Source organism: Canis lupus, chromosome 34 (genome assembly GCF_003254725.2).
Source record: "Canis lupus dingo isolate Sandy chromosome 34, ASM325472v2, whole genome shotgun sequence".
NCBI classification, from domain to species: Eukaryota; Metazoa; Chordata; class Mammalia; order Carnivora; family Canidae; genus Canis; species Canis lupus.
Genome location: NC_064276.1, coordinates 19830903 through 19846303, shown reverse-complemented (window position 1 = coordinate 19846303; position 15401 = coordinate 19830903). Strand labels below are relative to the sequence as shown.

At 46.4% G+C, this 15401-nt stretch overlaps 1 protein-coding gene across 14 annotated transcripts in view; it reads right to left on the bottom strand.

Annotated features, from left to right (window-relative positions):
* RTP4 (receptor transporter protein 4) overlaps nt 1-14200 on the bottom strand; it is a 114630-nt gene extending 100430 nt beyond the window's left edge. For 12 of the 14 annotated variants that reach the window (XR_007408141.1, XR_007408142.1, XR_007408143.1 and 9 more), the window contains exon 1: nt 13873-14012. Coding sequence is in view for 2 of the 14 variants with exons in the window: in XM_025451326.3 (XP_025307111.1) it covers nt 11128-12232; nt 13873-14054 (1287 nt within the window). In the remaining 12 variants the exon portion in view is untranslated. Of the gene's footprint in view, nt 1-10894; nt 12233-13872 lie in introns of those variants that run through there. The other 2 variants (XM_025451326.3, XM_035710252.2) reach the window with 2 other exon arrangements.
* Nucleotides 14201-15401: the final 1201 nt, after the last annotated feature.

Genomic DNA, 15401 nt, shown 5'->3' with positions numbered 1-15401 from the left:
TTAGGACTAGAAGCTGTCTAAGGGCCCAGTCCAAGGCCACCTACAACCTCTTTCCTAGCTTCCCAGGGTCTCCAGGGAAACTGCTAGACTCACTCTTTGGAGCGGAGAATTAGTGCCTGCCCGTGCCGCCCCTGCCACCCAGCTCCCAGAGAGTGGTCGGAGCACACTAGAACACTGTTCTGCATACTGCAATGGTTCTAAGGTTGTTTAGAAGTTCCCAGGAACAAGACTACATAGCTTTGCCCAATCTACTTCCACTGCCCTGCCTTTCCCTGCCCCAACCAGTCCCCACATCCAACGATAAGCCTCAGAAATTCCTTGTTCCACATCCCCAGGCTTTTAGTTTAATTAGGATGGTAAGGAGCTTCCCCTGAGCGATCACCTACTTGACATCCTAGAGTGGAAATCAGCACCTTTTGGCTGCCACTGAAGCAACAGAGGTCAAGCCACTACATCCCTCATCCCTGCTGCTGCAAAGGGGCACATGGGAGTGCTCTCTAAACCTGTTTCTGGCTCTGACATCTGCTGAATCTGAACTTTCAAATCTCCAGAGGCTCCTCTCCCTCTACCTGAGGATGTTGAGCCATCGTACTCACCGCTGAAAGTGTCCTGACTTCAGGGGGGTGAAGATGTGAAGGGTACACGGGGCAGAGAACATGAAAGGTGGGTAAAGAGAGACCACTGGATGCATCTAATATTCCCCAAAAGCCACAACTTTTGGCCCTGGACTATAGTTAATGACCAACACAGAAATACTTTCCATTTCAGGGCACGCCTGATTTTGTTAACAGGAGGGGTGTTGCTGGCCAGGGGCCAGGGGCCAGGGGTTGCTTTTTGTGTTTTTGGTTTGCCTTTTTTTTTTTTTTTGGCTGAACTTCCTCAGGTCAAATCTCTGTTTGCCTCAGAATCAGCTCAGTGCTCCTAATGTTCACAAAATAAATATTTTTGTTTCTGATCCCAGCTTGGCTGCCTGGCCTGACAATACTTGCAACATGGCTCGGCCAAGTGTTTTGTTGAATTTCTCTGCACATGTTTCTGCCCTCCAGTGACATCATGATGCATTATTCCTGTTAATTCCTCAACATGGGGATAGAGTCATGCTTCTTTCCAGGCCAGCCACATCCTGAGCCTTCACCACTCCAGGACAAAACAGTTTAAGGCTGGGATAGCTGCAAGTTTGGGTGGAAGGAAAGACCTACAAGTCACATAATATTTATTGGATATTGTGCGGTTATACAAGGTGCCCTAGAAACAAAATCATCAAGTGCTTGGGTATGGTTATCCTGGAAATCTAATTTGAAAACAATCAGCAGGTGAACCTATTTAACACCCTGAATGGGTCTTTGTTTAAAAACACCTTCCTCCTTGGGCATCTGGGAGGTTCAGTTGGTTAAGTCCTGACTCTTGATTTCAGCTTAGGCCTTGATCCCAACATTGTGAGTTCAAGCCCCCTGTTGGGCTCCGTCCTGAGTGAGGAACCTACTTAAGAAACAAAAACTCAGTCATCAGAAAGGACACCGATGTAGATTGAACTGAAAAGTATTATGCTGAGTGAAATAAGTCAATCAGAGAAAGACAATTATCATATGATTTCACTCATATGTGGAATTTAAGAAATAATGAAAGGAACCATAAGGGAAGGGGGGAAACTGAGTGGCGAAAAATTAGAGAAGAAGACAGAGAGTCCTAACTCTGGGAAACAAAGAGTTGTAGAAGGGGTGGTGTGTGTGTGGGGGGGGGGGTGGCTAAGTAGCTGGGTGATATTAAGGAGGGTACATGATGAGATGAGCACCAGATGTTATACTATATACTGGCAACTTGAATTAAAATAGTAAAATAAATAAATAAAATAAAATAAAATAAAATAAAATAAAATAATAAAATAAAATAAAATAATAAAATAAAATAAAATAAAATAAAATAAAATAAAATAAAATAAAATAAAATGCAGTTGTTCTTTAAAAACAAAAACAGGGATCCCTGGGTGGCTCAGCGGTTTGGGGCCTGCCTTTGGCCCAGGGCATGATCCTGGAGTCCTGGGATCAAGTCCCACATCAGGCTGCTTCTCCCTCTGCCTATGTCTCTGCCTCTCTCTGTGTGTCTTTCATGAATAAATAAATAAAATCTTAAATAAATAATAAAAACAAAAACAAAAAACACCTTCCTCCTTAATAGTGATGTAGGAATGACGTTAGGTTTCGAAGCCAATGACCAAGAAAGAATTCTTGAGACATCTTTGGTGCAAAATGGTGTTTTTTTTTAAAGCACAGGGACAGGACCCATGGGCAGGAAGAGCTGCTGCCCCAGTCCTGTATGGGGTGGCTGATTATATACCTGGGAGTTGGGAGGGGTTTGAGGACAGCATACTCTCTAAGGAATTTTGGAAGCAAGGTTTCCAGGACCTCGAGGGACCTGCTATTGTTGGGAAAAGGTCACTTATTACCATCTAATAAAACTTGAGTCATGAGACCCTTCAGATGTATATCAGTGGGTCATATGCTTGGGGGATGATTGCCAACACCTATCTTGGGAGTTTAGAGAAAAAGGAAATTTCTAAAGGAATTTTTATATGAAGTAGACTTACAGGATCCTGGGGGTCAGGCTAAGATTGCCTTTTGCCCTTAGCAAAGTATGAACATCATCGAGGCACTTGAGTCTGTAGAGGAATGTCACTCTCCCTGTTTCAAGGACTTGTCAGTGTGCTCTGTCCTCAGCTAGTCCTGTGATTCCCCCATCAGGGTCATGAGGGGTGGCCCATTATAGACTTTCAAGTCCGGAGGGGGTTACGGATAGCATAGTTCTAAAGAATTTGGAAGCAAGATTTCCAGGACCTCGAGAGGCCTGCTATTGTTGGGAAAAGGTCATTTATTATCATCTAATAATACCTGAATCATGAGACCCTTCAGATGTATATGGGGGGGGGGGGGGCGTCATATGCTTGGGGGATGATTGCCAACACGTATCTTGGGAGGTAGAGATAAAGGGAGTTTCCAAGGTAATTTTTACAGGTTAAAGGAGACTTACAGGGTCCTGGGAGTTGGGCTCAGACTGCGCCTTGCCCTTAGCAAAGTATTAACACCAGACATTTGAGTCCTAGAGTAATGTCACTCTGCCTCTTTCAAGGACTTGTCAATGGGCTGTAGATAGTAAGGGCATTGGATAGTTTTTCTTCTGACTTTGTTTCCCACATGAATAGGCCAAATGACTTGCGGATCCTCCGCTCCAGTTTAGGAAGAAGTTTCTCCAAGAAGTTTGGGTGAAGGAACATTTGTCTCGCTGAGAAGAAAAGCCCATTCCAAATCCCTTTACAAAAACTCTGAATCTCAGAGACACAGTGGTCTCTAGGAACATATTCTTAGAAGGGGAAGAAAATAAAAGGCAAAGGCAGGAAGGGCGGGGGTGGACATCTCCCCAACCCCAGGCTGGGCGAGAGGAACTGCAGAAGGAGCAGGACTGAAGGGGTGCTCACGCCCTCCCCCCTTGCTCTTTCTCCAGGCGAGTCCTGCACCTGCTGGCCCAGACCCCTCCCTCAGCCCTGTCTGCTGGGGCGCCCATGTCCCCCAAAGCCAGCCCGAGCACCCCTAGCTGACCACTGGGTCCCTGGCGGCTTTGGACGTCGGGGGCCGCCGCGCGGCACGAGTGGGGGACACGGAGGGCGGCGGGGGCGCAGCGGCGTGGAGGTCTAGGTGGAGCGGAGGTGTGTGCAGCCGGGGGGGCCTGGAGCCCCCTGTGCCCCCTGTGCCCCCTGTGCCCCCCGCCCGGCTCCCGGGCTGGGCAGCTCCCGCCCGCCCACCGCGGGCCCCTGGCTGCAGCGTTGCTCGCCGGCCCAGTAAGCCTCTAACCCCAACCGCACTTCGTGGTTCAAGACTATTACTTTGGGGGGGTGCTTTGCCACCCGCGTTCAGGACTGGCGGAGCTCCTGATGTTAAAAAACAAACAAACAAACAAACAAACAAACAAACAAACAATAGGGCAGCCCCAGTGGCGCAGCGGTTTAACGCCACCTGCAGCCCAGGGCGTGACCCTGGGGCCCCGGGATCGAGTCCCACGTCGGGCTCCCTGCATGGAGCCTGCTTCTCCCTCTGCCTGTGTCTCTGCCTCTGTGTGGTGTGTGTGTGTGTGTCTCATGAATAAATAAATAATTTTTTTTTTTATGATAGTCACAGAGAGAGAGAGAGAGGCAGAGACACAGGCAGAGGGAGAAGCAGGCTCCATGCACCGGGAGCCCGACGTGGGATTCGGTCCCGGGTCTCCAGGATCGAGCCCTGGGCCAAAGGCAGGCGCCAAACCGCTGCGCCACCCAGGGATCCCCCTCCTGCATACTTTTCCATGTTCGTGTCTAAATCATCTCCAGACTGTGGGAAGTGGGAAGTCTCCTCCATACATTCAGTTCCCTTTGATTGCCCCTTGCAAACATTCCCTGCTGGACCCTTCTGTCAGCCAGCTTCAGTGTGATCTGTTTCTCTTTCTAGGCCAGCTGGTAGCCAGGGTTCTGGGAGCTGGCTTCTCCAGCATTCTGAGAACTCCCTCAGTCCCTCTGCTTGTGGAAGCCACTACTTCCTGGGCTCCAGGTATTCAATATACTTGGTTTACTTCCTCATTTTGGGAGGGTGTGAGGATGGGGAGAGGGGAGATGGGGTAATATCCTCTAGTAGCTTCCTGAAAATGGATACCAGACGAGAAAGGAGATAAAAATTTGACTTCATGGGTAACTGAAAATAAAATTATTCCATACCTACACTTGACTAAATTTTGGCTGGGTATCAGATTCTATGTTGGAAATAATTTTCCTTCAGAATTTTGAAGGCTTCATTGTCTTTTAGTTTGCTGTATCCCCATCTGCTTTTTAGTGTCTTGTATTTGAACTTAGACACAGAGCCCAGGACTACCAGATTTTTGAGGAAATCCTCTAATATGAAAGGCAGAGACCAAAACAAGCATAAGATAAAGAACTTAGGAGAGCTAGCCAGTGCAAGATTCAGAAAATGATACATGCCAACAAACAAAAGCATGAATGCCTCAGAGAGATATTGAGATGTTGGAAGGCTGATATCATTATAAGTCTAGGTCCTTTATATGTTTTGTTTTTGTCCTGCTTTTCCTTCCAAAACTTTTGGAGTCTTTTTTAAATTTGGTGTTAGAAGTTTCTTTTTTTTTCTTTTCCTTATTTTTAAAGATCTTATTTATTTATTCATGAGAGACACACAAAGAGAGGCAGAGACACAGGCAGAGGGAGAAGCAGGCTCCCTGCAGGGAGCCCGATGTGGGGACTCCATCCCAAGATCCCAGGATCACCACCTGAGCCAAAGGCAGATGTTCAACCACTGAGCCACCCAGGTGCCCCAGAAGTTTCTTTTTTTTTTTTTTTAGAAGTTTCTTAATAATATGTCCAGAGGGGATCCCTGGGTGGCTGAGCAGTTTGGCGCCTGCCTTAGGCCCAGGGCGCGATCCTGGAGTCCCGGGATCGGGTCCCACATCGGACTCGTGGCATGGAGCCTGCTTCTCCCTCTGCCTGTGTCTCTGCCTCTCTCTCTCTCTCTCTCTCTCTCTCTCTCTCTCTATCATGAATAAATAAATAAAATCTTTTTAAAAAATATGTCCAGATATGAACCTTGCCCATTCATTGTGTAGGGGGCCCTGAGGTGGACCTTCTCAATCAGGAAATCATGTCCTTTGGTCCTAAGAAAGGCTTTTAAAATCATCCTTTCATTATTTCTTTCTTTTCATTTTCTGTTTTCTTTTTCTGGAGCTCCTATTGTTTGGATATTGGGCCTCCTGGACCAATTCTCTAGTTTTATCTGTTTTTTATTCTCTATGTAGAGAACAAATAGGTGGGCAGCCAGTAAGAGTATTTCTCAATTTACACAATCAAAAGAAACCATAAATAGATGATCAGGAGACTGAGACCACCTGAACTAATTAAAAAAAAAAAATCAGAACTCTTTATTCAGGAATATCTGAGCCACTTTTCAGATCCATAATTCATTGGCTGAAAGAGACGATGGTTCCCAAGGAGGAAGAATGCTGAAAAAAATCCCCAATCCTTCCTTAAAGAGGTGAATGGCCATTTATTTGGGTAACTGTATGCTGGAGGAAAGGGAATATGCAGACATTTCGAGGACTTTAGGATTCAGGGTCTGAATTGATATTGATCCCCAGAAATCTGAAATAAGTTACAGACTTCTGTTTGAGTAGATGTGGGGGCCAAGTAATAAGCTGAGTCCTGGCTCAGGTCAGGCTCATGATGGATCCACTGAATCCATAGCTTACCCAGTGGTCATTTTGCCAGTCCCTGAATGGATAATTGGAATGGACACATGCGGTAGATGCCAGAACCCTTCATTAGTTCTTCAGTCTATGGGGAAAGCTGAGGACTTCTCTTTCAAAAAACCTCGATAAGGTATCATAAAAACATCTCAGGGGGGAATGGCAGAGATTAGAGCCACCCTTGAGACCTAAAAGACACAGAGCTGGGATCTCCAGCCTGTTTTCATTTGATCCGCCAGTCTGGCTCCTAGAGAAACCAATCAAATCCTGGGAGGATGACATTGCACTAGGTGTAATGTGTGTGACACACTATGTGTGTCAGATACAACCAAGTAGAGGTCTCAATTACAACTACTGTGCCAGAAGTGATATTTTTGCTAGAGCAAATTAACATAGCTTCAGAGACATGGTATATGGACATCGATCGGATGAATTTATTCTTTCTCAGAAGAACTTTTCATATAGAAAGGGTAGCAGCTTACATATACACTTTTGTCCCAGGACCATGTTAATTCTCTCAACCTCTGTCATAATCTGCAGAGTCTGAACCATCTGGACTTTCTGCAGAACATCACATTGATTTACTCCATCAATGATATCATTTTAATCAGACCAGAGGAGTAAGAATTGGCAAGTGCATTGGAGACCTCACACCCTAGAGATGGGAGTCCTACAGAACCCTACAAAGATTCCCTGACAAGTCAGTAAAGGTTTTAGGGGTACAGCAATTTGAAGCATGCCAGGACAACCCTTCCAAAGTGAAGGGCAAATTACTGCATCTTGACCCTCACACCACTAAAAGGAAGCACAATACCTGGTAGTCCACACTTCTATGATTCATTTACCAATAGATAGAGAAACCTGCCAACTTTGAGTGGGACCCAGAATAGGAAAGGGCTCTGAAGCAAGTCCAGTGCAATGCCCTGCCACATGGGCCATATGATCCAGCAGACCCTTTGGTACCAGAGTCAGCTGTACTGGGAAATGGTGCCAGATGATGTTTACATCAATCCCCAGTAGGAGAAATACAATTTCTAGCACTTGTGTTCTGAAACAAGGCCATGCCATCTGCATCAGACTTTATACGCCATTCAAAAACCAACTTCTACAAGCCCTAGAGGTAAAACTCCTGATGGTGAGATACCAAAATATGATGGAGCCCATCATATTTTCATGGGCAGAGATGCCCATCATGACCTAGATTCTAAAAGGCACATTTAGTCATAAGCAGGCCCAGCATAACCCATCAGAATATGGAAATAATGCACCCGGGCTTGAGCACAAGTCAGGGATAGAGAATACAAAGGAGCTGGATGAACCAGTGGCCCAGGCTCCAGGGCGACCTCCACTTGTACACTGATACCTCCTCTCCCTCAGCTCACAGCTAGTCATGTGTTCAAGGAGAAGCTATTACTTATGACCAGTCAACAGAGGAAACATAAGGCCAATCTTGGTTCACCAGTGGCTTAGTTCAATTATGTGGTGAAAGCTCAAAATGGTAATCAGTTAAGATAAAGTCATACTGGAGCCCTTGTAAAATAAGGGAGAAATTTGTATATAGAAATGCACATGTGAAGAACACCACGTGAAAGTGAAGGGAGACATCAAAGTGATGCTTCTATAAGCCAAGGAACGCCAAGATGGCCAGCAAATCACCAGATCCTAGGTGAGAGGCATGGAACGGATCCTTTCTCATAGGCCTAACAAACTAACACATCACATGATATCACATTAGATAAATGACCAAATATGTAGCAAAAGAGTTATAGTCGAGGTGATAAGGTCATGGAATTTCCTGGTTCCATCAAATACAGCACCACCCAAAAGCTGCCACCCTGACAGATCAATGACACAGCCTCTTAAAGAGGCAGCTGGGATGCCCCTTGGTGATGCTGCCTTGCAAAGATGAGTCACCATCCACCAGGGTATAGTATATATCCTGAATCAATGACCACTATGTGTGTGGTCCCAGTAGGTAGTGTGTATGGGTCTGAAAATCAAGAGGCGGCAGTTTACCATCACTCACATTAAATCTGGTGCCATTTTCAAATGTCCCATCAACCATAACCCAAGGTTCCGCAGGTCTGGCCAGCCTAGGTAGGGACTTGCTCTCACTGAGTAACACAGTAATAACATTTTTTTTTTTTTTTTTTTTTGCCAAGAGAACAGCAGGCAAGAAAGTGACATTCTCTTGATCCTCAGAGGGAAATAGGACTCCTGTTACATTGTGGAGGCAGTAAGAATATATTTGGCACCCAAGTGATCCACCAGAGCCCCTCTTGGTACTTTCCTGTCTACTTTTGACAATGAGTGGACCAGTGCAGATGACATAGACTGAGAATGGCCTTGTGACCGAAGGCCTACACCCCTCAGGGATGAAAGTCTGGATAACCCCATCAGGTAAGCCACCTGACCAGCAGAGGTGCCTGGGTGAGGGGGATGGAGAATGGGCAGTAAAGGGAGATAGTGAATATCTAGTTGCCATCCCAAGACAGATTCAGTGATGGGGCTCCATTTGCCTGCTGAACATTTTATACCAAGCAAGTTGGTTAAAGTGGTACAAAATATTGACTGTAGTGGAGGCTGTGGTCCCCTGCCCAGATCCTTGCCTTTGGGATCAGGGCACTCATTGCCCCAGCTCTGGGGAGCATTGCCTGCTAAAGACTAAAGCTAAGCGGAGATCTCCCCTAGGACTCCCCTCCAACCAAAGATAGCTGCCTCACCTGAGGTTGCTGCAGAGAATTTGTCTAATTACTGTTTTGTGAATATTATACTTCCTCTTATCTCTCTGAGGCATAAATCATAGTTTGACTTTTGAAATATGTTTTTGGTTTGTTTTCTTATCCTTGAAATATCTCTGTTTTCTTTGACTCACCACTTTTTTTAAATTTTTTTTTATTTATTTATGATAGTCACAGAGAGAGAGAGAGAGAGAGAGAGAGAGAGGCAGAGACACAGGCAGAGGGAGAAGCAGGCTCCATGCACCGGGAGTCCAATGTGGGATTTGATCCCGGGTCTCCAGGATCACGCCCTGGGCCAAAGGCAGGCACCAAACCGCTGCGCCACCCAGGGATCCCCTGACTCACCACTTTTTTCGCCATTTTTTTTCTTTTTCTTTGCCTTCACATTTGGAGATAAATCACATATTTAATACCCCTTGACAGTCTATCCAAATTAGGTGTCTGACACCATAGAGTTCACTGGAAGCTCTGTAGGATTTTTGTATATGTCGATTCACTCTGGAGCTACTTTAGCTAGTCATTCCACTGGATTCCATTGGAAACTGTCCCCCTCCACCACCACCACCCTTTTTAGTAGATATATATTGTTTTTTCTCTTGAGCTCATAAGTTTTCCCAAAGAGGGCCCATCCACTCTCCTATGTATTTGAGGAGTGGGTAGGTAAGGCATAAGGCTGGTATGGCTCCTGGGTTTCATGTTGAGGTAAGGGAGTCCCAGAGTCAGTGTGTAGACTTTGACTGTCTTTCTGTTGCTGGGTGGCACTCCCTTGCTTCGCATCACCCAAGTCTCTGAATCCAGAGTCCCAATAAGTCAATGTCTTCAGAGAATAAACCTCCATTCTTCTCCCTGGAGCCAGTTGAGAGTGGTTACCAGGCTGCAGAGGAGTAGAGCAAAGAAACTTGCCATAAGGCTTTCAGCCAATCCTCCTGCTTCAGCACCCCAGCACCTACCTTCAGAGCTACTCTTGCCTATAATTTTTGAACTTTCTGAGATTGTGCCACATGAATTGCTTTGCATCTCAGTTTTCCCTTTCCTAATTTCTATTCCAGATCTCCTCATCCAGTGCTGAAGGAAGTGAAAGAATAGGATAGCTCCAGGGGAGCATTTGGGTAGATTTAAGTAAGGGAGAAGGAAGAACAAGAGGGCATCAGGATATCAGTATTTCTAATCCATAAAATACTCTCTTTTTTGGTTAAAACTGCAGCATACCTAAAACATAATTGCCTGATCCTTGGGGTAACATTGATAGCTGTATTACTTTCCCATTTTAGCTGTAACAAGTTACCACAAATTTAGTGCCTTAAAACAACACACATTTATTATCTTACAGTTCTGGAAGTCCAAAGTTTTAAAAGCAGTCTCACTGGGCTGAGGTCGTGTGTCAGCAGAGCTAGTTTCTTCCAAAGGCTCTGGAGGAAAATCTATTTCTTTGTCTTTATGAGCTTCTAAGAGGTGTCTGCGTTCCTTGACTCATGGCCACTTCCTCCATCTTCCAAGCCCATCACTCCAAACTCTGCTGTCGTCATTAAATTTCCTTTTGCCCACTTTGACACTCTTGCCTCCCTCCTATAAGGACTATTGTGATTACATTGAGTCTATCCAGATAAAGCAGGATAGGTTCCTCATCTCAAGATCCTTACATTAATCACATCTACAAAGTCCTTTTTGCCATGTAAAATAACATATGCACAGGTTCTGGGAATTAGGACATGGATATCTTGGGGTGGCCATTATTTTACCTACCACAATAACTTCCTGATATCATTCATGACCCTCAGTTCTTGTGAACATATGTCAAGATATCTTAGATAGATAGATAGATAGATAGATAGATAGATAGATAGATAGATAATAGAAATGAATGAGTACATGAATGAATGAAGTGCTTTTAGTTATTCAACAAATATTTATTATTAAGTCAATTATTTGCTAGGTTATGCTTTAGACTATCCACTAAGGAGATCTAGGAAACTAGGAAACTAGTGTTTATTCTAGTTACAGAACATTTTATACCAAGCAAACCTGACCCTGCTTGGTCTCAAAGCACATTCTGTCATATCAAAATGGCAACCAATTTATTGCTTACCATGTAATTAAGACAAAAGAAAAGAAGACAAGCTTATTTTGATCTTTCTGCTTCCAAGTATTTGCTTGCAAAGGTAAAGAAAAAAATAATACAGATAACACAGAAGTAGAAAAACACATCCGGATCAAAGAAAACCTCTTGTCGCACTGAACGAGAATGTATGGGACAGGTGTTTGGAACAGAAAATCCAGATGAACTTTCCCAGACAGCTTGAGCTCCCCTGATGGTCACAAACCCGGCTCTCCTCTGTGTGAGCTTTAGGTTTGGCCCTAGGGTGGAGGGGGCTGTTCTGCCTATAGTCTGAGTGTGTGACCTTGATGTAAACCTTAGGATTGCCCCTGACGTGATCTTTGGGTCTGTCCTCCATGTGGCTTGTGAGCATGACTGCTGTGCAGACTGTTGGCGAGCCATCTTTAGAACCTCAGAGTATGTCCTCCAGGGGACCTGTGTGGCTTGTGAATTTCCCTGTGTGGTCTGTCTATCTGCCATTGGGGTGGTCTGCCACTGTTCTGTCCCTTGTGTGAATTGTGAATTTCCCTGTGTGGTTTGTGAATCACCCTGTGTGGTCTGCCTGTCTGCCATTGGGGTGGGTGGTCTACTAGTCTCCCCTTTGGGCTGAGTGCCTGCCCCAGGTGCTTGGGTCTCAGTAGTGGTATGGCTGGGCCCTGACCCCTTAGAGCCATAGTAATTCCCACACTCCTGGTTTTGGCTGGACACGTCACCAATGTGAGAAGAGGAACTCCTATTATCTGTACAGGAGAATGGCGATATTGATGGCTCTGTTGTGTTGTTTCGTGACCTCAGTAAACAGTAGCCCAGAGTACATGCTTCACAATTGATTGTGTCATGGGACCCATCCAAAGGCACCTCCCTGATGATGGGTAGCTCTGGAAACTTCCTAAAGCCATTCCCGTAGAATTTCTCCAGAATACGCCGCACCACATTTTTCAGAATCCTCATGGTACTCTCTGGGGAGAACTCAGGATCCTCAAATCGAGACCAGGAACACTTCTTGCACCTCTGAGCAAAGAGCCGCATAATCACCTGGCCCTGGGACTTCTGGTGCTCCAGGTACATGTGACATAAGATAAGCACTTGAGCAGAAGCCCAACTTCGCTGGCATGAGGAACACTGAAACCTGCAGACAGAAGGAAGGAGGCTGTTGTGCCTTCAGGTGATCATGGACCTGAAGGAGGTGGGTCTGGCTTCAATCTCTAAGATCTCTTCCAATTAAAAAAAGTGTAGATGATGTTAACAAATTGCCAAATAAGACTGAGAGGGATTGGGAGGCTTGAGGGTTTTGTTTTGTTTTTCATTTTAAAAATTTTATTTATTTATTTGAGAAAGAGAGAGGACAAGCAGTGGGGGAGGGATAGAGGGAGAAGCAGACTCCCCGTCAAGCAGGGGGTCCCCGTCAAGCAGGGGGTCCGCTGTGGGGTTTGATCCCAGGATTCTGGGATCACGACCTGAGCTGAAGGCAGACGCTTAACCAACTGAGCCGCCCTGGCACCCGGGGATTGTGTTTCTGATAAAGCTTTTTCCTGTGATCTGCTGAGCTTCCACCCTACATGGTCTGAAGTTTACCTCTTTGCTAGTAAGATATCTCTGATGTCTCAGAGGGAAAAGTGGTTTTGCCATCTGCCAGCCAAATTTGGACCTCCTAATAATCACAAAAAAAAAACATATAAAATAACTACTTTGAGGCAGGCCTTGTAATAAGGGCTGCAGTGTTATCCCCCTTCATCTTTAAAGGTCCCCTCCGAGGTAGGCATTATTGAGCCCAATATCCAGATAAGGAAACTGAGTCATAAAGGGATAAGCAGACTGTTTTTAAATACGTATATTTATTCCCATTATCTATGGGAATGTAGAAGAAGGAACACTGCCTCGGAAGACCAGGGAACGCTTTAAGGAGGAGGCGGCCCTTGAGCTGGTCCTTGAAGGATGAGCACAAGGGAGGGAGGAAAGGGCCTGCCAAACAGGCAGAGTGTCATGATAAGGAAATAGAAGTCTGAAAACGCACCAGCACGGTTCATAATCCAAAAGATGGAGCAGAGGACAGATGGAGTCAGGGTGCGGCAGAGAGGAAAACAGGACAAGTAAGGTGGAAAGTAGAGCGAAGGTCCCTGTGTGCCCCCTAAAAGGAGACCCGGTTGCCTAGGTCAGCATTTCTCACCACCGCCCCACCCTTACCCCCAGCACAGGCTCTGCAGGAACAGACTCTGGAGGCTAAAGAGGAAGATCGCCCATGAGGGGAGGGTGTGACTTAGGGACTCCAGGATCTAGGTTTTAGATGTCTTGCTTGCTGCATCATTCCCTCTCTTATCCCCAGGCTTTGAGCAAAGTCAGGGTCAAAGTGATTGTGTAGCCTCCCTCCAAGTCTTGGCTCTTTCGAGGAAGGCCCTGGTCCCAGGCTGGGGCTGGACCAGGAGGGCTGCTGCCCGTCTGGACTGGGGGCGGAAATAGCAGAAGTGTCTGGATGGAGGCACTCTGGAACAGGAGGTGGTGGGGAATGGGGAGGGCAGGTTTATGGAATATGGAAGCAAGCCTTGGGGACTTCCAGAAACGTTTAGGGAGGAAAACTAGCAAAAGAGGAAACTCCCTCCAGCTAAGCAAGTTGGAGGCATTGCCAACCACAAGATCACTGTGACCATGAAAGGATGGAGGTCCTGGTGACATTTGCTCCTAGAAGGAGCTCTCCAAAAAAGCAGTCAATGGCTGCTGAGCTTGACCCCCCTGTGCCCAAGAAGGCCTGCCAAGAGGCAAACCCTGGCTCACCTGCCAAATCCTTTTTGCTGGTACTGCTTCCACCCTTCTGCAAGGCAGTCTGGCTCGAGTTTCCCATCCAGCTTCAGAGTCCACCTGGCCCGAGGTTTCTCCTGCTGCATCAGTTCTTGAAATGTCTGCTCCCATGTCCGGACGTCTGACACCGTTTGCTTCCCTTGAGGCTGGGAAGCCATGCCTGGTGAGGAGCTCCGTTGTACTGGGCAAGCGGCAAGAGGGGAAGGGAGAAAGAAAAAAAGCAAAAACTACCTCAGTTTCGGTTTCTCAGCCTGGAATGCATCGGCTGTCTTCTTAAGTTTCGTTTTCCACTGTTGGAGCCCACAGAACAGGTTTTCGTTTCGAAGACAGAGGGCAGCAGAGTTTTGCCAGTTTGTGAACAGGCCTTGCCGAGAGGGATCTGAGAGCAGAGCTCTGTTCTAGATTCTGGAGGCACCTGGAAGTGCCCTGGGGATTTTATTTTTCTCTTATGTTTACACCAGGCAAAGCACTATGCTCAGCGCTGGGATAGATGCCACCGAGCAGTGGTTTCTACCCACATGGATGCTCACACTCTTGCGCAGACACGAGAAGGCAGCTGGGGGAGCCTGTGTCCGATGCTGTCTCGGGCACCGGTGACTCCTCACCACATCCCATGGGGGGATTATTCCTCGTCTTCTGCAAGTGAAAGCACAGAGGAGTGGGTCGCCTTGCCCAAAGCCACACAGCCATTGCGCAGTGTAGGCTCGTGAGACTTGAACCCAGGCCTGTGGGGCTCTAAAACCTGTGATGTCCCTGAGAAGAAGCTGAGGATGGTATTTCAGGTTCTAGGCTGTCACTCTGGAGCCAGGGTGGGAGGACCATCTTGAACCCTGACCCAGTGGTTAGGTCTAGTGAGATCTCCTGGGTCCTGGGGCAGGACACCAAGCTATTTAACTCTGCCATTTGCCATGTAAATTATCTTGCAGGGCAGGATGCAAGCAGGTGTGGGAGCCGTCTTTCAGGGACAGGATAGAGAGAATTCCCACTCAGAGGGTGGGGGACCAGAACCAGATGACCTTCAAGTCACTTCTAACTTAGACTCCAAGATTCTAAAAAGTGAGCTCTGTCCCTCTGGATTTTAAACTCAAATAGGGGAGAAAACGACAAGCAGGACCTTATGTCCTTGGAAGCCCCATTAGGGTTAGCATGGCTCAGACAGGATCAGCCTAAACCTTCTCTGGCCTTCTAGACTTTCACGTGCTCCTCTTCTTCCCTCCCTCCCCGGATATTCTGTTTTATACAAACTCTCTGCTTTTCTAACTTTACACATTGAGGGCACCTATGTCTACACAGATGATGTAGAAAACTCTTGTGTACCCAGATAATTTTAGGAGCTTGGAATTGGACCCACAGGATTTGAGAGAAGCCTGGAAAGCCCTTAGGAATTAATTTTTTCTCTTTATGGCAGTCATCCACTTGATAATTTATTTCTGTAGTTGCTCTAGCTCAGGGGTGGAAGGAGCTGGAGGGATTTGGTTTGGTTAAAGGAGAGAAACAAGAAACAG